This window comes from Bombina bombina, chromosome 11 (assembly GCF_027579735.1).
Source record: "Bombina bombina isolate aBomBom1 chromosome 11, aBomBom1.pri, whole genome shotgun sequence".
NCBI lineage: Eukaryota > Metazoa > Chordata > Amphibia > Anura > Bombinatoridae > Bombina > Bombina bombina.
In genome coordinates this window covers 136,490,646-136,515,208 of record NC_069509.1, presented here as the reverse complement: position 1 = coordinate 136,515,208, position 24,563 = coordinate 136,490,646, and the positions used below count along the sequence as shown (strand labels likewise).

The 24,563-nt window shown below is 37.8% G+C and overlaps 1 protein-coding gene across 1 annotated transcript in view; it reads left to right on the top strand.

Annotated features, from left to right (window-relative positions):
* HS3ST2 (heparan sulfate-glucosamine 3-sulfotransferase 2) overlaps positions 1–23,825 on the top strand; it is a 144,429-nt gene extending 120,604 nt beyond the window's left edge. The window contains exon 2 of the mRNA XM_053695182.1: positions 22,943–23,825. Coding sequence (XP_053551157.1) covers positions 22,943–23,561 — 619 coding nt within the window. The 3' untranslated portion in view covers positions 23,562–23,825. The remainder of the gene's footprint in view (positions 1–22,942) is intronic.
* The last annotated feature ends 738 nt before the right edge of the window (positions 23,826–24,563 follow it).

Sequence of the window (24,563 nt, the reverse complement as noted above, 5' to 3'; positions counted from 1 at the left end):
CTAGCTGATAATCCCTTCTCCAAACCCTCTTGGAGAAAAGACAATACTCTAGGAATCCTAATCTTACTCCACGATTAACCTTTGGATTCACACCAATAAAGATATTTGCGCCAAATCTTATGATAGATCTTCCTGCTGACAGGTTTTCTAGCCTGAATCAGGGTATCAATGACCGACTCAGAGAACCCACGCTTAGATAGAATTAGGCATTCAATCTCCAAGCAGTCAGACGCAGAGAAACTAGATTTGGATGCGAGAACGGACCCTGGATTAGAAGGTCCCGCCTCATTGGCAGGGTCCACAGTGGAACCGAGGACATGCCCACTAGGTCTGCATACCAAGTCCTGCGTGGCCACGCAGGTGCTATCAGAATCACCGAAGCTCTCTCCTGCTTGATTCTGGCAACCAGACATGGAAGGAGAGGAAGTGGTGGAAATACGTAGGCCAGATTGAAGGACCAAGGCACTGCTAGAGCATCTATCAGTACTGCCTTGGGATCCCTGGACCCATAACGAGGAAGTTTGGCATTCTGACGAGACGCCATCAGATCCAATTCTGGTGTGCCCCATAGCTAAATCAGCTGAGCAAATACTTCCGGATGGAGTTCCCACTCCCCCGGATGAAAAGTCTGACGACTTAGAAAATCCGCCTCCCAGTTCTCTACTCCCGGGATGTGGATTGCTGAGAGATGGCAAAATTGATCCTCTGCCCATCGGATTATTTTGGTTACCTCCATCATCGCTAGAGAACTCCTTGTTCCTCCTTGATGATTGATATAAGCTACAATCGTGATGTTGTCCGACTGAAACCTGATGAATTTGGCTGCAGCAAGCTAAGGCCACGCTTGAAGCACCTTGAATATCGCTCTCAGTTCTAGAATGTTTATCGGAAGAAGAGATTCCTCCCGAGACCATAAGCCTTGTGCTTTCAGGGAGTTCCAGACTGCACCCCAGCCTAGCAGGCTGGCATCTGTCATTACAATGAGCCACTCTGGCCTGTGGAAGTACATTCCCTGAGACAGGTGGTCCTGAGACAACCACCAGAGAAGAGAATCTCTGGTCTCCTGGTCCAGATGCAGTTGAGGAGATAAATCTGCATAATCCCCATTCCACTTTTTGAGCATGCATAGTTGCAGTGGTCTGAGGTGTAGGCGGGCAAAAGGAACTATGTCCATTTCTGTTACCATGAGTCTGATTACCTCCATACACTGAGCCACTGATGGCCGAGGGATGGAATGAAGAGTTCGGCAAGTGGTTAAAAGTTTTGATTTTCTGACCTCCGTCAGAAATATTTTAATTTCTACCGAATCTATCAGAGTACCTAGAAAGGAAACTCTTGTAAGAGGGAAGAGAGAACTCTTTTTTATGTTCACCTTCCACCCGTTAGATCTCAGAAAATCCAACACAACACGTCCATGTGAGACTTGGCTAGCTGAAAAGTTGACGTCTGAATTAAGATGTCGTCTAGATAAGACGCCACTGCTATGCCCCGAGGTCGTAGAACCACCAGAAGGGACCCAAGCTCCTTTGTGAAAATTCTAGGAGCCGAGGCCAACCCGAAGGGAAGAGCCACAAACTGGCAATGCCTGTTTAGAAAGGCAAATCTGAGAAATTGATGATGATCTCTGTGAATAGAGATGTGTAGATACGCATCCTTTAAGTCCACGGTAGTCATATATTGACCCTCCTGAATCAGAGGCAGAATAGTCCGAATGGTCTCCATCTTGAATGATGGAACTTTGAGGAACTTGTTTAGAATTTTGAGATCCAAGATTGGTCTGAAAGTTCCCTCTTTTTTGGGAACCACAAACAGCTTTGAGTAGAACCCTAGCCCCTGTTCCTCTTTTGGGACTGGGCGGATCACCCCCATGGTAAGAAGATCTTCTACACAGCGTAAGAACGCCTCTCTCTTTGTCTGGTTTACAGACAATCGAGAAATATTAAATCTCCCCCTTGGAAGGGAGTCTTTGAATTCCAGAAGATATCCATGGGACACAATTTCTAAAGCCCAGGGATCGTGAACATCTCTTGCCCAGGCCTGAGCGAAGAGAGAGATAGTCTGCCCCCTACTAGATCCGGTCCCGGATCGGGGGCTACCCCTTCATGCTGTCTTAGAGGCAGCTGCAGGCTTCTTGGCCTGTTTACCCATGTTCCAAGCCTGGTTAGGTCTCCAGACTGACTTGGATTGGGCAAAATTCCCCTCTTGCTTTGCAGCAGAGGAAGCTGAAACGGAACCACTCTTGAAGTTCCAAAAGGAACGAAAATTATTTTCTTTGGTCTTCATCTTATTTGATCTATCCTGAGGAAGGGCATGACCTTTCCCTCCAGTAATATCTGAAATAATCTCTTTCAGTTCAGGCCCAAATAGGATCTTTCCTTTGAAAGGGATGTTCAAAAGTTTAGATTTAGATGACACATCAGCAGACCAGGACTTAAGCCATAACGCCCTGCGTGCTAAAATGGCAAAACCTGAATTCTTTGCCGCTAACTTAGCCAGTTGAAATGCGGCATCTGTAATAAAAGAATTAGCCAACTTAAGGGCCTTGATTCTATCCATAATCTCATCTAATGGAGTCTCCATCTGAAGAGCCTCTTCTAGAGCCTCAAACCAGAAAGCAGCTGCAGTAGTTACAGGAACAATGCACGCAATAGGTTGGAGAGAAAAACCCTGATGAACAAAAATTTTCTTCAGGAGACCCTCTAATTTTTTATACATAGGATCTTTGAAAGCACAACTGTCTTCGATAGGTATAATTGTATGCTTAGACAGAGTAGAAATAGCTCCCTCCACCTTAGAAACTGTCTGCCACGAGTCCCACATGGTGTCAGATATGGGAAACATTTTCTTAAAAACAGGAGGGGGAGAGAACGGAATACCTGGTCTATCCCACTCCTTAGTAATAATATTCACAATCCTCTTAGGGACTGGAAAAACATCAGTGTAAACCGGAACCTCTAAGTATTTATCCATTTTACACAATTTCTCTGGAACCACAATAGGGTCACAATCATCTAGAGTCGCTAATACCTCCCTGAGCAATAAGCGGAGATGTTCAAGCTTAAATTTAAAGGCCGTCATATCAGAATCTGTCTGAGGAAGCGTCTTTCCTGAATCAGAAATTTCTCCCTCAGATAACAAATCCCTCACCCCTACTTCAGAACATTGTGAGGGCATATCAGATACGGCTACTAAAGCGTCAGACGGCTCAGCATTTTTTCTAAACCCAGAGCTGTCCCGCTTTCCTTGTAAACCAGGCAGTTTAGATAAAACCTCTGTGAGGGTTGTATTCATAACTGTGGCCATGTCTTGTAAAGTAAAATAATTTGACGCACTAGAGGTACTTGGCGTCACTTGTGCGGGCGTTACTGGTTGTGACACTTGGGGAGAGCTAGATGGCGAACCCTCATTTACCTCTGATTGAGAATCATATATTGCTCTATTTTTAATTGCTAATATATGTTCTTTATAGTCATATCAGTACAATTGGGACACATTCTAAGAGGGGGTTCCACAATGGCTTCCAAACATATAAAACAAGGATTTTCCTTGGTGTCAGACATGTTAAACAGGCTAGTAATGTAACAAGCAAGCTTGGAAAACACTGTAATCAAAGTAAAAAACACTTAGAAACAAAACGGTACTGTGCCTTTAAGAGAAAAAAAGCTGCACCAATTCTGCAAAACAGTGTAAAAAAGCAGTAAACTTAATGAAATTTTTACAGTAGCACCATAAAGACTTAGTAACTTTGCGCAGCTATGCAAATAAACAATTAACCCCTTAATAGCAAAACCGGATTGAAAAAACGTCAAAAACGTTAAAAAAGACTTTCAGCACCTTGCCACAGCTCTGCTGTGGCTCCTACCTGCCCTTCAGAACGATTTGTGGGGGAAAAAACTTCTTTTACAGCCCTCAAACACAGCAGGAACCTCAGGAGAAGCAGTTGGATGTCTCAGAGGAAAGGAAACTGCGCAACTGAGGCACGAAAATAGGCCCCTCCCACCTCACTCGATGTTTTGAGGCCTTTCAGAGAAACACCAGAGTGTCTCTTAATTAACCATGTGAGTTACAAAACTCAAAACCAAGCCACAATGACCCCTTTAGTCCCTTCAAAAAAACGTTATAATTGTCCTCAATAAACAAAACATTTTTTTTCTAACAGTGTCACCAGTAACTAATGAGCCCTTCAAGCAAGCTGAAATGCCTATCAAAGTGTCTGAATACAGCTTACCCTTCCCTCATGGGGATATTGCCAGCCTTTTCTAGAATTAACACAGTCTGTCTAGAAAAATATAGACTGAACATACCTCATATGCAGCTTAGCCTGCAAACCGTTCTCCCAACTGAAGTTATCCAGTACTCTTCAGTCCTTGTGAGAACAGCAGTGGATCTTAGTTACAAAGTGGTAAGATCATCATCCTCCTTGCAGAAATCTTCATCCCTTTTCTGCCAGAGAGTAAATAGTACACACCGGTACCATTTAAAATAATAAACTTTTGCTTGAGAAATAAAAAACTAACATTTTAGTCACCACATAGCTCTTTGCCCTTCCTAGCAGTTAAGCAGGCAGAGAGAATGACTGGGGGTGGAGCTAAGGGAGGAGCTATATAGACAGCTCTGCTGTGGGTGCTCTCTCTGCCACTTCCTGTAGGGAAGGAGAATATCCCACAAGTAAGGATGAATCCGTGGACTCGATACATCTTTCAAGAGAAAATCAGTATTAAATATGGTGTCAGGTCTCATACACCTTAAATTTCGGGAAGTAGTATAGTTGCCCTGCTGCTGTTGATAAATGCTGGTTCTATTTGAACATCAAATGTAATAGTGTAAAAATATACATCACTGAAAAAGTCAAAATAGTGCATTAATTATATGTACACATATTAGTATTCAAATAAAGATAAGCAAATGGTATATTTCAACATAAAAAATGCGATAATATAATACAATACAATCAGTAATACAGAAAAGAAAATACAAGGATAAAGCAGTTAAAGGGATAAAACAAAAAACAATTTACAATAGTAATATATAAAATATATACAAAATCCAAAGGTGCCAAGAATAGAGGACCCCTTAGGGAATCTACTTACACTCCTTACCCTCAATCTGTATGAGGTAAGTGTTGCACAGTGTAGGGAGAATCATTCAAGAGCACCCAGGTTAGTAGATCGTTGGTGGTGAGTCCAGCTTTGATATCCGTTTAAAGGGCGTTCATCTTTTCACTGCATATTGCAATTGCCACAGCTTGCACAAAATGTGTGTCACCTCTCCAAATTTTTGAATGCCAATTGCAATTGCCACAGCTTGCACAACAGTAAAAAAAATGTGCGTCACCTCTTCAAATCTGATTTCAAATGGCTACAAACAAACTGCAAGTAGAAAAGGTTTCTGCTTCAAAAATTTGGAGAGGTGACGCACATTTTATGCAAGCTGTGGCAATTGCAATATGCAGTGAAAAGATGAACGCCCTTTAAACGGATATCAAAGCTGGACTCACCACCAACGATCTACTAACCTGGGTGTTCTTGAAAGACTCTCCCTACACTGAGCGACACTTACCTCATATAGATTGGGGATAAGGAGTGTAAGTAGATCCCCTAAGGGGTCCTCTATTCTTAGCACCTTTGGATTTTTTATATATTTTATATATTATATATTACTATTGTAAATTGGTTTTTGTTTTATCCCTTTAACTGCTTTATCCTTGTATTTTCTTTTCTGTATTACTGATTGTATTGTATTATATTATCACATTTTTTATGTTGAAATATACCATTTGCTTATCTTTATTTGAATACTAATACATGTACATATAATTAATGCACTATTTTGGGTTTTTCAGTGATATATATTTTTACACTATTACATTTGCGGAATCTGTTGGCGCTCTACAAATAACCGATAATAAAATTTGATGTTCAAATAGAAACAACATTTATCCACACTATTACATTTGATGTTCAAATAGAACCAGCATTTATCAACAGCAGCAGGGCAACTATACTACTGCCCGAAATTTAAGGTGTATGAGACTTGAAACCATATTTTATACTGATGTTTAGCGATTTTATTGTACTGTCCTATGTTTGAAGGTTTGTCTATTTGTCTTCACTATTTATCTACACTACCATTATTTGCAACTGCATCGTAGGTCTCATTTAACTCATAGAGGCCAATTTATTAAAGGTCTTGTGGACCTGATCCGACAGTGCGGATCAGGTCCGCAAGACCTCGCTGAATGCAGAGAGCAATACACTCTCCTTATTCAGCATTGCACCAGCAGCTCACAAGAGCTGCTGGTGCAACGCCGCCCCCTGCAGACTCGCGGCCAATGGGTCACCAGCAGGGAGGTATCAATCAACCCAATCGTACTTGATCGGGTTGAATTGTGGCGATGTCTGTCCGCCTGCTCAGAGCAGGTGGACACGGTTATGGAGCAGCGGTCTTTAGACCGCTGCTTCATAACTGCTGTTTCTAGCGAGTCTGAAGACTTGCCAGAAACATGGCCCTTCAAGCTCCATTCGGAGCTTGATAGATAGGCTTCATATTGTTGTTAATAATTTTAATAGCTGAGTGTGCCTTTTCTGATCTACCAAGTCTCTCTTGTTTTTACACACACACACACACACACACATTTTATATATATATATATATATATATATATATATATATATATATATATATATATATATATATATATATATAAAGGAAAAAGAGAGCAAATCGTGGTAATTCAGCGCAACTAATACAATTATAAGTACAAGTATAAGTACAAAATTAGTGTAAGGAGTCAATGGCAAATATAAGAATTAGTTCAAAAATAAGTAAGTTCCACGTAGGTGCAGGAGCCAAATTGATAATATAGAAAATGAGTGGATGTCTCCTTACCGGAAATTACCTCAATCGTATGAGGTAATGAATGATCATGTAAGGAGTATAGGCCGTCCCTTCTTAGGTTAGCAAGTTGGAGAGCCTCAGGACTGTAGTCTTGGGAATAGGATGTTTTGGGGTCCTTCCCTGCGAACTTGTGTATGGTCCTTGTCTTGTGGAAACTTCCAGAGTTTTGTAGCTGGAGCCTAAGTGTCTCTCCGGAGTATGGTACTTCAGCCTGTGTTCTCTAGTCCTCTGTTTCTCAGGTAGATATAGTTGGAGAAAGAAATGAGTACATAGCGTGATACTGTTTATGCAATAAATTTATTAAGAACAATAGTGGTAAGATATGCACTCACATGTAAAACCCTCAATCCGTGATGAGGTAAGATTTTAGCACATAAAATGGTGTAAACACATAGCCGGTAAACCACACAGGTTATTGTAGTTAGACTGGAGGTAGGATATAGGTAGTTTGTTTCAAAATGCTGTTTCTCAAATTCTGAATGATAGACAATGTTCCAGAAATGGGGAGCCAAAGTTCGTTTCTGAACAATGCACCCTTCTAGTGTACCTGTTTACCGCACCAAAGTGCGAATGGCTGGCTGTTATTGATACAATTAAGTGTAGCTGAAACAGACCACCCAAGGGGCGAAAATGTACATAGATCTGGACCCAAAAGCCCTGGCTATAGATAAATCACGCTTAGACGTTTAAAAACAAATGGATATACATGAACAACTTAGGTGAAAGTAATCCTCAGGAGCCGGTCACAAAACAAAGTATGTGAAAACTGCACTGCCACACTTCTATTAACACCTTAGGCGTTTCGAAGTTTTCAACTTACTTCTTCATCAGAGGCTGTGTGTAGTTCAGAGGAACCGGCAATGCTTTTAAAGGCGAGAAGAGGGAGTGGTTTTCGCATACTGCGTGTGACATCATTACGTCATGGCTCTGAGGCGTCCAACAGTACCCATTGTGTCAAGGGTTGCTATGGTTACTGTGCGTTCAGTTTATATGTCCTGACTCGAGAGTTGTAAAGTGTCCTTTCTTTGGATGTATTAGGGTATGTCTCTTTGTCATATAGCGGGATACAAGATCGGGACAACAGGGTGTAATTAAAACGATAATAATGATAGTAATAGGACCGGAAGTTTCTGTGCGCTTGTAGATAAAAAGCTGCACGCAGAGGCCCTTACTTGGCTTTGAAGGTTACTATAGTAACCGTGGTGTGTGTACGCGGCTATGTACTTAAACAGAGATTATTTCCCCTGATTATGACAGCAGGTAAAAATCATATAAAAATCATATATTAACACTTGAAGAATATATAACCTTAGAGGGCAATTAAGACAATATGAATATAAGCTTAGAACAAGTTTACATCAAAAACTATTTACAAGGACAAGAATTGAGTGATGTTAGAGAGACCCAGGATTGATGACTCTATAATGATGTTCACGAAGTTTAAATTAATACTCCATATTGAGGGTATAACATTGGGTTCGAGGTAAAAGCCTATACACGGCCAGGGTAATTATAATGTAGTTCTTATTTCATGTTACAGAATGAAGAAAATACTTTATGTATTCATGTGACCTCCTGTACTGCAGGAAGTGCATTCGAATGGTGCTCTACATTAAACTAGGGCATTTTTACCACTATTATAAGAGAAAGGAATGTATCAAAGTGCTGCGTAACAACATGAAGCTAACCTATCTATAGCTAAATGCTTGGAAATGGAATTATCCTTATTCGAGCAATATCACATTTGAGTAGGTGCTGAAAGAGTGGTGGGTTCTAACCAATTGAGATGGTTGTTATGTTTTGGGTATTGAGTTTAGATCTGATATTAGTCTAGGGGCATCTTCCATTTTTCGATTTATAAACATGAAGGCTTCATATGGTATTCAATGAATGTGTTTGTGATCCAAGGGGTGTGAGACATTGTGTCCTGTACTTAATGTGAAGCTTAGTCATCATATAAGGTACTCAGTCACTAGTTGTAGAAGTAAACTATAACGGAGACTGTCTGATTAACATTATTTTAATATGCAAGACCAGTCAATTGTATAGAATTTTCTATTTTTTTTTTGCGTGTATTTATTATTTATTGTTTGTTATTTTTTTGTATGAGGGAATCATTGAGCTGCAGATATTGTACTAGGACATGAAAGTTAAATGTTAGAGGAATGCCACTAAATCTATGTCCTCATTTAATCCGGTAGGTGTCATGGTACCCATTTAATGGATCCAGTAAGATTCTCTCTGACGGAGTTTCTGGAACCTATCGCCTCCTCTTTTTGGAACTACAACATGTTCTAGAATGGTTCCCCTTAAGAGTAGGGTTTTTTTTTTATTCAAGGTTTTGAAATGTCTGGAGAGACTGTGGGTCCTTGTAGCCATCTTCATGTTTCTCAGGTGTTCTAGTAGGCGGGTCTTATAGGTTCTTTTGGTACGTCCTATGTATTGGAATTTGCCCGGGCATTCCAACAGGTATACGACAAAGGAAGTTTTGCAATTAGTTAGTCCTATTGATGGTGCATGTCTTGTTAGGAAAAGTTCTAGACTGAATTATTTTGGGACGGTTTGTTAGGATTGTATGCATGCTCACAGCCCTTACAGTTCAGTCTGTTGCATTTGATAGAAGCCTTGCTCTTGTCTGTGAGCCAGTTTTCTCCTGTCTCTTTGTTTGAGTTGGCTAGGTGCTAGCATCTGTTTGAAGTTTTTATTTCTTCTGAATGTGATTTTAGGTGCCAAACCTATTGTGTTTTTCAGTAGTTTGTCCTGTTGTAGAATTGGCCAGTATTTCTTCAGGATTTTTCTGATTTCTGGTGCGGCTTCATTGAAGGTTGTGATCATAGTGATGTTTTGAGATTTGGATTTTGCTATTTACATTTTTTACCATTGAGTAAGCAATTTCTCTCGAGTGATCTGACTTTCTTTTGCGAATTCTCTATTAGTTGTTTCGGATATTTATTTTGGATAAATTTATTTTTAACAACTCAGATTCTTTGTTGTAATCACTGAGTTTGGTGCAGTTTCTTCAAACCCATTGGAACTGTCCATACGGGATGTTGCTGATCCATGGTTGGTAATGACCACTGTCTGCTTACAAATATCCATTGCAGTCTGTTTCCTTGGTATAAAGTTTAGTCAGTATATTATTGTTTTCATGGAACAATGTCAGGTCCAGGAACTCTATCTGGACATCTGAGATTTTTGAGGTAAAGCGGAGATTTAGCGTATTAATGTTTAGGAATTCGATAAATTCTCGACAAATTCTCTTCTCCATCCCATATGACTACAATATCGTCTATGTACCTGCCCCACCAGATAATGTTGTTGTAAAAAGGGTTATTGGTATAGATGTGTGAATCCTCCAATTTGCCCATATATAAATTGGCGTAACTGGGGGCCATCGTGGTCCCCATGGCCGTTCCGCTTGTTTTTAAAAATAATTTTTTGTCGAATAAGAAGTTCTTTTCCAAGACAAATCTAATACTATCTAGGATAAAAAGTTGGTGAACTTCAGTAAGTGTAGGTTTCTTTTTCAACACTTGTGCCATCTTTTTTATTCCCAGATCGTGTGGGATACAAGTATATAAGGATGACACATCTACTGTCACCCATCTGTACGTGTCTTTCCATTGTAGATTACTGAATTTTACTATGAGGTCCGTGGAATCTCTAATATATGATGGTAATAGTGTTACCAGTGGCTTTAGGAAATAATCCACATATTCCGATAATCTTGATGTTAGGGAATCGATTCCGGACACTATAGGCTGCCCCGGAGGTTTTTTTGATCTTTATGGATCTTTGGAAGATCGCTTTTCTTGGGTACGGGTGAGTAAAATATTTGAACTCATTGGTATTTAGTAATTTGTTCAAATTTGCTGTGTCGATCAAAGAATCATATTCTTTTTGAAAAATAGTGGACGGGTCCCCTCTGAGGCATACATAAGTAAGGGGATCATTTAGAAGCCTATAGGCTTCAGCAATGTAGTCAGATTTGTTTTGGACGACTAAGCCTCCTCCCTTGTCTGCCTCTCTGAGGACTATATTGTCCATATCCATGATGGATTGGAGTGCCTCTTTTTCCTTTTTACACAGGTTGTCATTTTTTTATTTTAAAATTGACACACAGGTTTTCCAGTTCTTTAGAGACTAAGTCACTAAAAGTGGGGATGAAATTTCCCTTAGATTGGGTGGGATAAAAGATGGGTTTTAAATTAGAGTTGCTTCTTTTATCTAGATTTGTGTCTCTCTGGTAGTTTTCACATTCCTGATTTAGTTCTTCCAGAATGTTCAACGTTTCTGTGTCTATTGTAGTGAAGTTATCAGTAGTATTCTCGACTTGTATTTGTTTTACTTTTTCGTAATGTCTGGAAAGAGTCAGTTTGCGGATAAATTTATTAATGTTGATAAATAAATTAAAGGTATTTGGCCCTCAGGTAGGGGCGAAACTGAGTCCCTTTGATAGTACTTCCATTTGAATATTTGAGAAGGCTGATGAGGAAAGATTAAATATTTTTAATAATTTATCTCCTGTTTCCCCCTCTTTGGGGTTCTTGGTATTTTGTTTCTTCGTTCTTTTTCCCACAAAACCTCTTCCTCTTCCTCCTCTACGGGTCCTTTTCTCTTTCTTGTTGGGTCTCTTGACCATTGTGGTCTCAGATTTACCTCGTAGTTGGGCGAGTCTATCGTTGTTGGTGGTGGTATCTCTGTAAAATTTGGTATATCTTGAGGGTAATGGTTTCCTGTCCATTCTCTCTCTAAAAAATTATGTGTATGACCTCTATGTTGAGGTGGTTGATATGTTTTCTCCTTGTGTCTTTGTGTTGTATAATAACTTGGCCCAGGATTAGAGTTTCTCCATTCTGGTTTATTATCTCTCGGGTGGGGGTTATTGTGGTTGTGGGTACAAAAAAGAGAGAGAAGTTTGACAGTACCCAGCACTCACAAAACACTATATAGTAACAATATGGATTGAAAACCGGATTGTGTCAAGAACTGGTTATTAAAACGTAACTTTTACTATTGATAGAATAAAAAGGGTGGTAAATAGTACCAAATGTATAACATAAATATGTGAGACATACATTTAAAACTTAGATTAAGAAACAGATCAGGACTGTGTGTGTGAGACTTTCAAAAACAGAATTACCTTCCCTGGGTAATAGTTCAAATACACTGTAACCCTCAGGGCTCAGAGAATACACGGATTGCTCTAAAACTAATCTAAAAAGGGGATTGACCCCAACAACATTACCTAATCTGAGCAATACTGGTATCTAGAGCAGGAGAGGAAACGGTTTATAAATGACTGATTAAGGAAGGCAATTGCCACATCAATATGAGCTTAGAAAGGTCCCAGGTAAACACAAATTAGCAAGTCTCATGCACACAGACAATGTACCTATATATCTATCAGACAGTCAGCACCCCCCTTCTCCTACACTTCACCAGTGATACTAACCTGGTATATAATGAATACTGAATAGATTATATATCTACTATTATTTCAGCATACTATATTATGAAGGGGTTGATATTTGCTTAAACTAACACCATTGCCACTATTTCCATTATTGTGGTTGTGGTATTGTTGGTGTGTTGGATTTGATCTATTATATTGCTGTTTTGTGTGAGTGATATTTTTTTGGAAATAGTCTCTATTGTTAGTGTCTTTATTCAAAGAGACTTGTTTTGGTGGCAGTCAATTTTTGTTTCCCTTATTCCAATCTTGATGATCATGGAGGTGTCTTACGTTAGGATTTTATTGGAATTAGTACTTTTGGTTCGGGCTCTATGACTTTGAGTGTTATTTGCATAGGAATTACTGTGTTTTCTGTTAGTGATAGGCGCATGAGGTTTTGGGTATGTGCGAGTGGAGGTCTTATTCTGTTTAGGAATATGTGGTATATTCTGGGTACCTTTGGATGTATTTTTATTGTCTAGTGGTTCTGATGTAGGAATATCTTCCCATATATCTTCCTCTCCCTCTGCGTTGTTTGACTCCTCGCCTTCCTGCATATCTAGATAATCCCTCAAAAACGTTTTTCTCTTTTTTGCTTCTAAAGTTACTTCGAATCTAGATATTTTATCTTTGTTTTTCTTGTCTAGTTCTTTAAACACTGGGTCTCCCTTGTGTTTTTCTAGGTTATTTTTAAGATCTTTAATTTCTGATGTAAGTTTTTCCACCTTGAAATTCTGATACCTGGAGGCTATTTTCATTAAGATGAAGGAACATTCCTCTAAGGCTGTGTCCTATTCAGTCAGATATTCTACGTCTTCTGGTTCAAAGATAGACGATTTATATAATTTCAGGCCTCTTGGGATAATTTTATATTTAAGGTATCTTTCTAGGTTCAGATTGTCATACCAATGTGTCAATTGCTTTTTGCTCAGTTTTTCTAAGTTTTCAAATATTTCTCTACGATCTATATTAGGTTCAATGATTAATTTACTTTCTTCTTCTAGATTAATAGAAAGTTTTTGATTTTGGTAGATGGGTCAAAATAATTACCAAATTAAAAAATATGAGAGTCCATTTGTGACTCTTATACCCTGATCTAATGAGCTGCTGCTTGGGGTACGTCGCTGGCAAGCAACGGGAAAATAGAGACAGCAAAGGATGTGACCAGCGCTCAATTGGATTTTATCCCAAGGTTAAGATCCAGATTCAGAGGGTGTATATACAATGGATAGAGATCTATATATGTAGATATAAAGTTAGCAGTAACTAGTAGTATTGTGCAGCATGAACCAATGATTATGTGTACCCCTAGCACAGTAGGTAATAAAGGAAAAAATAGAGCAAATTGTAGTAATTCAGCGCAACTAAATACAAATATAAGTACAAGTACAAAATTAGTGTAAGGAGCCAATGGCAAATATAAGAAATAGTTCAGAAATATTCTTAAGTAAGTTCCACGTAGGTGCAGGAGCCAAATTGATAATATAGTAAATGAGTGGATGAGAACTTCTTCTTATTCGACAAAACGAATATTACAAACGAGCGGAACGGCCATGGGGACCACGATGGCCCCCAGTTACGCTAATTTATATATGGGCAAAAGGGAGGACTCGCACATCTATACCAATAACCCTTTTTACAACAACATTATCTGGTGGGGTAGGTACATAGACGATATTGTAGTCATATGGGATGGAGAAGAGAATTTGTTGAGAATTTATCGAATTCCTAAACATTAATACGCTAAATCTCTGCTTTACCTCAAAAATCTCAGATGTCCAGATAGAGTTCCTGGACCTGACATTGTTCCATGAAAACAATAATATACTGACTAAACTTTATACCAAGGAAACAGACTGCAATGGATATTTGCAAGCAGACAGTGGTCATTACCAACCATGGATCAGCAACATCCTGTATGGACAGTTCCAACGGGTTAGAAGAAACTGCACCAAACTCAGTGATTACAACAAAGAATCTGAGTTGTTAAAAAATAAATTTATCCAAAAGAAATATCCGAAACAACTTATAGAGAATTCGCAAAAGAAAGTCAGATCACTCGAGAGAAATTGCTTACTCAATGGTAAAAATGTAAATAGCAAATACAAATCTCAAAACATCACTATGATCACAACCTTCAATTAAGCCGCACAAGAAATCAGAAAAATCCTGAAGAAATACTAGCCAATTCTACAACAGGACAAACTACTGAAAAACACAATAGGTTTGGCACCTAAAATCACATTCAGAAGAAATAAAAACTTCAAACAGATGCTAGCACCTAGCCAACTCAAACAAGAGACAGGAGAAAGCTGGCTCACAGACAAGAGCAAATGCTTCTTCAAATGCAACAGACTGAACTGTAAGGGCTGTGAGCATGCATACAATCCTAACAAACCGTCCAAAATAATTCAGTCTAGAACTTTTTCTAACAAGACATGCACCGTCAATAGACTAATTGCAAAACTTTCTTTGTCGTATACCTGTTGGAATGCCCGTGCAAATTCCAATACATAGGACGTACCAAAAGAACCTATAAGACCCGCCTACTAGAACACCTGAAAAACATTGAAGATGGCTACAAGGACCACAGTCTCTCCAGACATTTCAAAACCTTGAATAAAAAAAAAAACCTAATCTTAAGGGGAACCATTCTAGAACATGTTGTAGTTCCAAAAAGAGGAGACGATAGGTTCCAGAAACTCCGTCAGAGAGAATCTTACTGGATCCATTAAATGGGTACCATGACACCTACCGGATTAAATGAGGACATAGATTTAGTGGCATTCCTCTAACATTTAACTTTCATGTCCTAGTACAATATCTGCAGCTCAATTATTCCCTCATACAAAAAATAACAAACAAATAATAAATACACACACAAAAAATAGAAAATTCTATACAATTGACTGGTCTTGCATATTCAAATAATATTAATTAGACAGTCTCCATTATAGTTTACTTCTACAACTAGTGAGTACCTTATATGATGACTAAGCTTCACATTAAGTACAGGACACAATGTCTCACACCCCTTAGATCACAAACACATTCATTGAATACCATATGAAGGCTTCATGTTTATAAATCCAAAAATGGAAGATGCCCTAGACTAATATCAGATCTAAACCCAATACCCAAAACATAACAACCATCTCAGTTGGTTAGAACCCACCACTCTTTCAGCACCTACTCAAATGTGATATTGCTCGAATAAGGATAATTCCATTTCCAAGCATTTAGCTATAGATAGGTTAGCTTCATGTTGTTACGCAGCACTTAGATACATTCCTTTCTCTTATAATAGTGGTAAAAATGCCCTAGTTTAATGTAGAGCACCAGTCGAATGCACTTCCTGCAGTACAGGAGGTCAATTTACTACATAAAGTATTTTCTTCATTCTGTAATATGAAATAAGAACTACATTATAATTTCCCTGGCCGTGTATAGGCTTTTACCTCAAACCCAATGTTATACCCTCAATATGGAGTATTAATTTAAACTTTGTGAACATCATTATAGAGTCATCAATCCTGTGTCTCTCTAACATCACTCTATTCTTGTCCTTGTAAATAGTTTTTGATGTAAACTTGTTCTAAGCTTATATTCATATTGTCTTTATTGCCCTCTAAGGTTATATATTCTTCAAGTGTTAATATATGTTTTTTATATGATTTTTACCTGCTGTCATAATCAGGGGAAATAATCTCTGTTTAAGTACATAGCCGCGTACACACACCACGGTTACTATAGTAACCTTCAAAGCCAAGTAAGGGCCTCTGAGTGCAGCTTTTTATCTACAAGCCTACCAAGACTTCCGGTCCTATTACTATCATTATTATCGTTTTCATTACACCCTGTTGTCCCGATCTTGTATCCCGCTATATGACAAAGAGACATACCCTAATACATCCAAAGAAAGGACACTTTACAACTCTCGAGTCAGGACACATAAACTGAACGCACAATAACCATAGCAACCCTTGACACAATGGGTACTACTGGACGCCTCAGAGCCATGACGTAGTGACGTCACACACAGTATGTGAAAAGCATTGCCGGTTCCTCTGCACTACACACAGGCTCTGATAAAGAAGTAAGTTGAAAACTTCGAAACGCGTAAGGTGTTAATAGAAGTGTGGCAGTGCAGTTTTCACATACTTTGTTTTGTGACCGGCTCCTGAGGATTACTTTCACCTAAGTTGTTCATGTATATACATTTGTTTTTAAACGTCTAAGCGTGATTTATCTATAGCCAGGGCTTTTGGGCCGAGATCTATGTATATTTTCGCCCCTTGGGCGGTATGTTTCAGCTACACTTAATTGTATCAATAACAGCCAGCCATTCACACTTTTTGCGGTCAACATGTACACTAGAAGGGTGCATTGTTCGGAAACGAACTTTGGCTCCCATCCCCATGACAAGGACCATACACAAGTTTGCAGGGAAGGACCCCAAAATATCCTATTCCCAAGACTACAGTCCTGAGGCTCTCCAACTTGCTAACCTAAGAAGGGACGGCCTATACTCCTTACATGATCATTCATTACCTCATATGATTGAGGTAATTTCCGGTAAGGAGACATCCACTCATTTACTATATTATCAATTTGGCTCCTGCACCTACGTGGAACTTACTTAAGAATATTTCTGAACTTATTCTTATATTTGCCATCGACTCCTTACACAAATTTTGTACTTATACTTGTACTCATATTTGTATTTAGTTGCGCTGAATTACCACGATTTGCTCTCTTTTTTCCTTTATTACCTACTTTGTTAGGGGTACACATAATCATTGGTTCATGCTGTATATACACCCTCTGAACCCGGATATTAACCTTGGGATAAGATCCAATTGAGCGCTGGTCACATCCTTTGCTGTATATTTATATTTATAATATATATATATATATATATATAATATATATATATATATATATATATATATATATATATATATATATATATATATATATATATATATGATATGTAAAAAATGAAGTATAAAAAAGATATATAAAGAAACTGGGAAATAAAGATGGTTTGTTAACAGGAATATACAACATGCTTCAGTATCATTGAGGTAATGTGTTTATCACAAGGGGGATTATTTTCCTAATCTAGGAAAATAATACACACACTTCCATCAACCTTTAGCTTCCTTATACCCCAAAACATCATCTATTTAGGGTTCCCTTTATGTTTTCCTTTAAAGTGTCTATATAGTCTTATATCTTCTTTTTCTAGTTCTATGCTTCTGATGTGTTCCCTTATTCTGTCTTTTAGTTTTCTACTAGTTTGTCCTATGTACTGATGTTTACATGTACATTGTAAGAGGTAGATTACATTAGTGTCTGTGCAAATATTTTATTCCGAGTTCTTTCCCTGTGGTTTCTGATTTTACAATTTTAGTTTTGCTGCTATGTGTACATGATTTACACTCATGACATGGAAAGACCCCCTCAATCTTCTCACTTAGGAGGTCTCTTGTGTCCTTTGTTCTTTTTGTATTTACTGGGTGAGAGTATGTTCTTTAAGTTTGTTGCTTTTCTGAAGATAATCTCATTTTTTTGGTTTATTTTCTTTCCTATTAATGGGTCATTCTTAACCAAGTGCCAGTGTTTTCAGATTATCTTTTGGATCTTTTTATGTTGGGACGAATATTTCATGATAAAGTGGATTTTAAAGTTGTCTGTTCCATTTTTCTCTATTGTTTCTTTCGGTTCATTTTTTAATAAATATTTTATCTTTATTCCTCTAACTTTTCTTTTGCTTTCCATAACATTTTCAGGATTATAACCTTTTATGAGGAATTTGTTAAATAATAATTCTGACTGTTTGTCATAATCTAAGATGTTAGAGCAGTTTCTCCTTATTCTTGAGACATGCCCTTTTGGATTGTTCGGTTTCCATTTATCATGGTGACAGCTTCTATAATCAATATAATTGTTGGCCTCTACTTTCTTAAAAAAGGTTGTAGTTGTTATTTTTGTATCCCTTATAACTATTTTTTGAATCCAGAAAGTTGATTTTGGTTTTACTTGATTTGTGTGTGAATCTGAGCCCTATATCATTACTATTCATGTGTTCTTTGAAATGGTCAAAAAGTTCTGTGTCTTCTTCACATATAATAAATATATTGTCTATAAAACGCTTATAGAGCACAAGATTCACACTCCAGGACAGTTTTGCTATAAATATTTCTTTAAAGTGACCCATAAATAGGTTAGCATAACTGGGTGCAAATCTCTTGCCCATAGCTGTTCCTTTTTCCTGTAGATAAAAGATCTTGTCAAACATGAATAATTGTTTTTCAAAATAATATTTCTTTATCTCTTTCGATATATATGTGTTTGTTGCCTCTATGCCACTAGTATGTTCTATACATGTGTACAAGGAGCTAACGTCACATGATGGTAATAGATAATTTTCTTCTCATTCTATTTCTTGTATTATATTCAGGAAATGTTTAGTTTCTTTTAGATGCAAGGGTAATATTTGGACATATTTTTAAAGAAAATAGTCGACATATTGGGATAGATTTGAAGTCAGAGAATTTATCCCTGAAATAATAGATCTGCCTGGTGTTATTTTTTAATGTTTTTGTGTATTTTCATCAGGAAGTAGGATACTGGTGTATGAGTATGTTCTATTGTAAGAAATGTTAGTTCGTTGTCGTTAATAATTATTTTTTTCTGGGCTTCTGTTGTCATATTCCTTAGGTTTACATTCATCTTATCAGGTTATTTCTTAATCTTTTATATGTTGTTTTATCGTACAGTTATCTATATGCTTCTTTTAGGTCATTCTCTGTGTCCATTATTACAACCCCCCGCCCTTAACTACTTGTTTTATCATTATATCTTTGTTCTCTTAATTCTTTAAGAACTATTTGTACTTTTGTTGTCAAATTCCATCTCATATCTTTTGTATTGTGTATTTTATCTATGTCCTCTTTTACCTTTTTTTCTCAAACATTTCAATTGCGAATCCTCTCTCTTTAATGGGGAAAAAAGTTTATTTTTCTTTAAAGTTTGTATGTATGTAGCTATTATTTTTTATATTTTTGTTTTCTACTGGGTTTTTTTAAACAATATTGTTTCAGTGCTAGCTTCTTTGTGAATTGATTTACATTGTTTAATGTCACAAATGTATTCAATTTACTGGTGCAAAAGAAAGACTTCTGTTTAGAACTGATTTTTGTTCTTCACTTAGTTCTTTTTTGCTCAAAATAAATATAGCCTTAGTTTCTACAATTTATTTGTTGCTTTCCTCCCTTCTTGTTCTTCTACCTCTACATCATCTAGTCTTCTTTTCCCTTTTGGAGGATTGTGTGTTTTTATAGAACCTGCTTCTAAAAAAGTATACAATAAATATCTACAGAGATATGGGGTATAACCCCCAATGGATAAAAAGGCGGCGCTCCCTATATGAATTAAAATTAACAATACAGGTGTATTAAAGTACAGAAGAAAGTCCAACGGTAATATTTGCCAAATGAGTCATCACTCCTGGAAAGGGATCCTGAGTCCCTGGCAAGCTATAACAAAAAAAAACAAAGAGAAGAAGGCCCCTCATAGTCCAAACAGGATTAATCAACTGTAGACAGACAAAGGGCAACTCACATGCGGTAGGGCACTACTAGTAGTGTGCATGGTGTAGACTGAAGTACACCGGTCCCCCCAGCAGGATAACCCCAAGCAAAGCCGCTGGTAGTTGTGGCAGTTAGTCTCAGCAGTGGTGCACTACTAGTAGTGCCTTACTTCATGTGAGTTGCCCTTTGTCTGCCTACAGTTGATTAATCCTGTTTGGACTTACTCACCCTATGAGGCGCATGCTCTTTTTTTTTCTAAAAAAGTATTCCTAGATGTTCCTGGTTCGAGTGTAGGAATGTTTCCTTCATATGGGTCATGTTCACCTATATCTTCCTGCAGTGAGACAAATCTATTTTTCGTTTGAATGGTCCATTCATTGGGATTGTTCCCTTTTCTATATGTGTTCCTGCTTGTTTCTTGGTGGTCTATTTCTGTGGTGGTCTATTGTAGTTGCTTCCCCCTTTCTGTTGTAATTCTGTAAAGGGGTCCCTATTTTTGTAATAGCCCCAATCCCTACGTGAATCATCTGTGTGATTTCTATTGTGTCCTCTATTTCTATCCCTGCTATGTGTTTCTTGATAGTTTTATTTTCTCTGGGATTCTCAATTTCTTTCTCATATGAACTCCCAAGTTCAATACTTAAACATGGCAATAATGTTTATTCAAGGAAGAGTTTGAGAAAAATGTATTACTCAATCCTTATTTAATGAAAGTGATTGTGGATAATGGTAATACACCATTGGAAATTTGAGTTTGAACCGCAATGAAAGAGCTAACATTGAAAAAAGGCGGAACCGAAAATGCCTTTAAAAAAGAAGCTCAACGAAGGTATCAGGTATCTTGACAAAGGCTGAAAAGCTGAAATGCGTAGATTACCTGATTGCTGATTCTACTACAGAGGGAGCAGCTGGTTGAAACGGAAATTCTGTAGGGAGCAACAGGAGAATCATACCCACACTTGAACACTCCACCAGCGAAGTCCAATGAGGACACACAAATCTGCAAACCTTGCAGCAACTTTAATTCATCAAGAAGGAAATATTGTTCAAGCAGTGCATTTCGTAGAAACATTGAGGACCATAATCGCAACCGGATGAAGGAAGAGCGACAATGTAACATCGAGAAGCCCGGGGTCAGAAGATCAACCACGTGAGTAGTGACTTACCCCGAGGAAGGAAAGATAAGACTTGCAGCCAAGGAGATGCAAGCTAATTTTACCTATTACAACTGAAATATTGCCTGCAACATAGTTACTTAACGCACCATCTAAAGTATAATGGAAATCCGCTTGACTAGTGCTCAAAGACTTTAGTACTAACTTTACTGCCTTATTCAGAAGAGACAGATGTGAATGATCCTCGTATCACTGTAAAATGATTCATATAATACTACTAAGCCCATCAGTAGAACGATATAACGAAAAGTATTGTTTTACAAAAAGGTCAAAGAATTAACATTTTAGGAATATGTAACATACTTTTAATGTTTAGCATTGTATTTTAAAGACACCAGTGTCAACTTGTAAGATATGATTTTATAACAATTGTAACATTGAATAAACCTTTTAATATAAATATATGCACCAATTTATTTTGGAGTACTTATTGAATAAGAGAGGATTGGAACGAGCAATGTAGTTGCGCTACCTTCTTTTGATACTTAGTAAACAAACCTTTTTGGGAAGAATTGTTTTTAATAAGTTCCAAATCTCTCTCCAGGACAAATATATACCAAAACTGATTTATTTTTTTTTCAATGTCCCTTTAAGTTTTCCTTTAATTATCAAATGATTCAAAATTATATGAAATAGTCATAGGGAAATAATAGCCAAAAATGAAATAATGCTGTCATGCTATATAGAAATATTGAGAAAGTATTATCACTTTTATAACATAGTACGCTCAAAGTGAAATGAAAAATTCTTTGTCTAACAGATAGGAAAGTACTGAGTTAGAACTGAAGGTTTGTGTACTTCTTTTAGAACGTAGATACTTAAAAGGATATTAAGAAAATGTAAAATTATGTGTAGTAAAAAAAATAATTCTGCAAAATATTTCCATTGGTGATTATATCTCCTTTTCCTGTAATTTATCTCTGAACATGGAGGGATTTCCAATTCCTGTTAAAAATGGAAGTGCAAACTCCAGACTTAACACTTCCATAGTCTACACAGTGTTTGGTTGCATACATTAGTGGCATATGTATGTATTTCATTTTTCCCCCCAATATTTAAGCAACTAATTTAAGATTTAAAAATATATATGCATAATATTCTCAGACTGATCTTTGCTTTGAATATACCATTAAATCTATCATGTATATAGTGTTTAATGTCTTTTGGCAGGCTGATTTCCCTTACATGTTGCTCCTCATCTGCTGCACCTCTCTACCAATCCCTGCACTGGCTTCTACTAGCTTCCAGAATTAAACACAAAATCCTGACTCTAACATTCAAAACCCTCCATAACACTGCTCCCCCCTATATAACCTATATATCTGACCTTGTCTCCAGATACTCTCCCTTCCATCCCCTTCGCTTTGCTCATTACCACCTTCTCACCTTCTATCTTGTTACATTCTCACATTCCCATCTACGTGACTTCTCCAGAATGTTCCCAATCTTGTGGAACTCTCTGCCTTGCTCTCCTAGTTTTCAAGTTTTAAGCGCTCCTTAAAGATTCTACTGTTCAGGGGTGCAAACAATGTACACTAACCTTTTCTAACCTCAGTTCCTCTCCTTCATTTTTCAAGCCCTTAAAACCCCTGAGCATGTTAGACTATGAGCCCAGCTGTCCTGTAGATCAACTTCACGTAAGGCGGTCTACAACAGTTGGCAACTCTTGACTGTGCCCTCTACCTATTTTCTTCTTATAAATGTTACCTTAGTATATTATACCTATATCTATAGTGCAGAAAAATCTGTTGTCACACTGTAAATAATTTATAATAGTAATAATAATAATTATATTTTATTTTTGTCTTTTTATACAGGAATCTCATGCCCCGATCTATGGACCGACAAATCACAGTAGAGAAGACACCTAGTTACTTTGTGACACGGGAAGCACCTCGTAGGATTTCATACATGTCTCCCCGTGTCAAGCTCATTGTTGTAGTTCGTAACCCAGTGACTCGTGCCATCTCAGATTACACACAGACTCTTTCCAAGAAGCCAGACATTCCCAGCTTCAGTGAGCTGGCCTTCCAGAACAGAACCAGTGGGGAGGTTGACACTTCTTGGAACGCAATACGGATTGGGCTTTACGCTTTGCATCTACAGCCCTGGCTTAGTCATTTTCCAATCTCTCAGATGCACTTTGTGAGCGGAGAACGACTCATCACAGACCCAGCCGGGGAGATGGCAAGGGTACAAGACTTCCTTGGTCTCAAAAGACTAGTGACAGACAAGCACTTTTATTTTAATAAGACCAAGGGTTTCCCCTGCCTTAAGAAGCCTGGGGGTGGAGGATCACCTCGATGCCTTGGCAAATCCAAGGGTCGGACTCATGTACAAATCAACCCTGAAGATATAGACCAGCTGAGGGAATTTTACAGGCCTCATAACATAAAATTTTATGAGATAGTGGGGCAGGATTTTCATTGGGAATAAAAATATAAATATATACATACACACAGAGAGTGAATAGGAAATCATAGAATATTTTCAAAAATGCTGAAAAAATACAGAATATAGTGGGGGGGAAACATAGTCTGAGTGAGATGGAAAGGTATTGGGAAACCATTGAATGAAGACAGATAGCAAAATAAGAGAGACAAGGTTAAGTAAGAAGAATTGAATAAAATAGGTGCCAGGGAACAAGCACAAACTTGCTAGTAGATATCATGAGCAATTGAGGAAAAGATAAAAGTTGAGATCAGGGGTGGAAGAAACAATGTAAATTAATGTTGTAAAGAAAGACTTAGATTGTACAATGATGTTTGACTATCAAATTGTAAAGGAGATAGTTGTAAAGATACATTTCTCACAGAAGTATACTCATTTCAGTCTAACATCGTATATGGTATGGTCCAGAATCAAATAATTTAATGGATCAGTGTTTGATGATGTCATGGGCACATTAAAGGAGCACAGCCTGCACTTTTTGATTGCACTTTCACTGCAGGACCTCAGAGACAGCTATGAGCATCTCAGCAAGCAGTAATCATATAGGCACAAGCACATTGTCCATAGCACAATAACATGGATATTATTTATAATCTTGTATAGAATGTAACCCTATAGTTTAAAGTTCAGACTAAAAATGAAAAGAAAAATGTTAGCACAGCCCATGTAAATCTTTAAATTGTGATGGAACTTATAAAAGTCAAATTGAAAAAGGACCCAAAACTAGGGGCAACTCTAAACATATGAAGGGACACTTAACTATTCCTAAGACAGGCGTGTATAATTTGTCAAATATTCTAATGGTTCTTGACCCAGATTCACTAATGCTCCCTGGGAATGCATGCAGTATTTGATACATGCATGTGAGCAGCTACAGTGTTTACAAATCTGGCACCCCACAGCCTGTAGCACAGTCCTGTAGGTCACATTCCCTGTAAAATGTGACCCATAGGATGTAACTGGGCTCTCTGAAAGGATGGAGTAGTT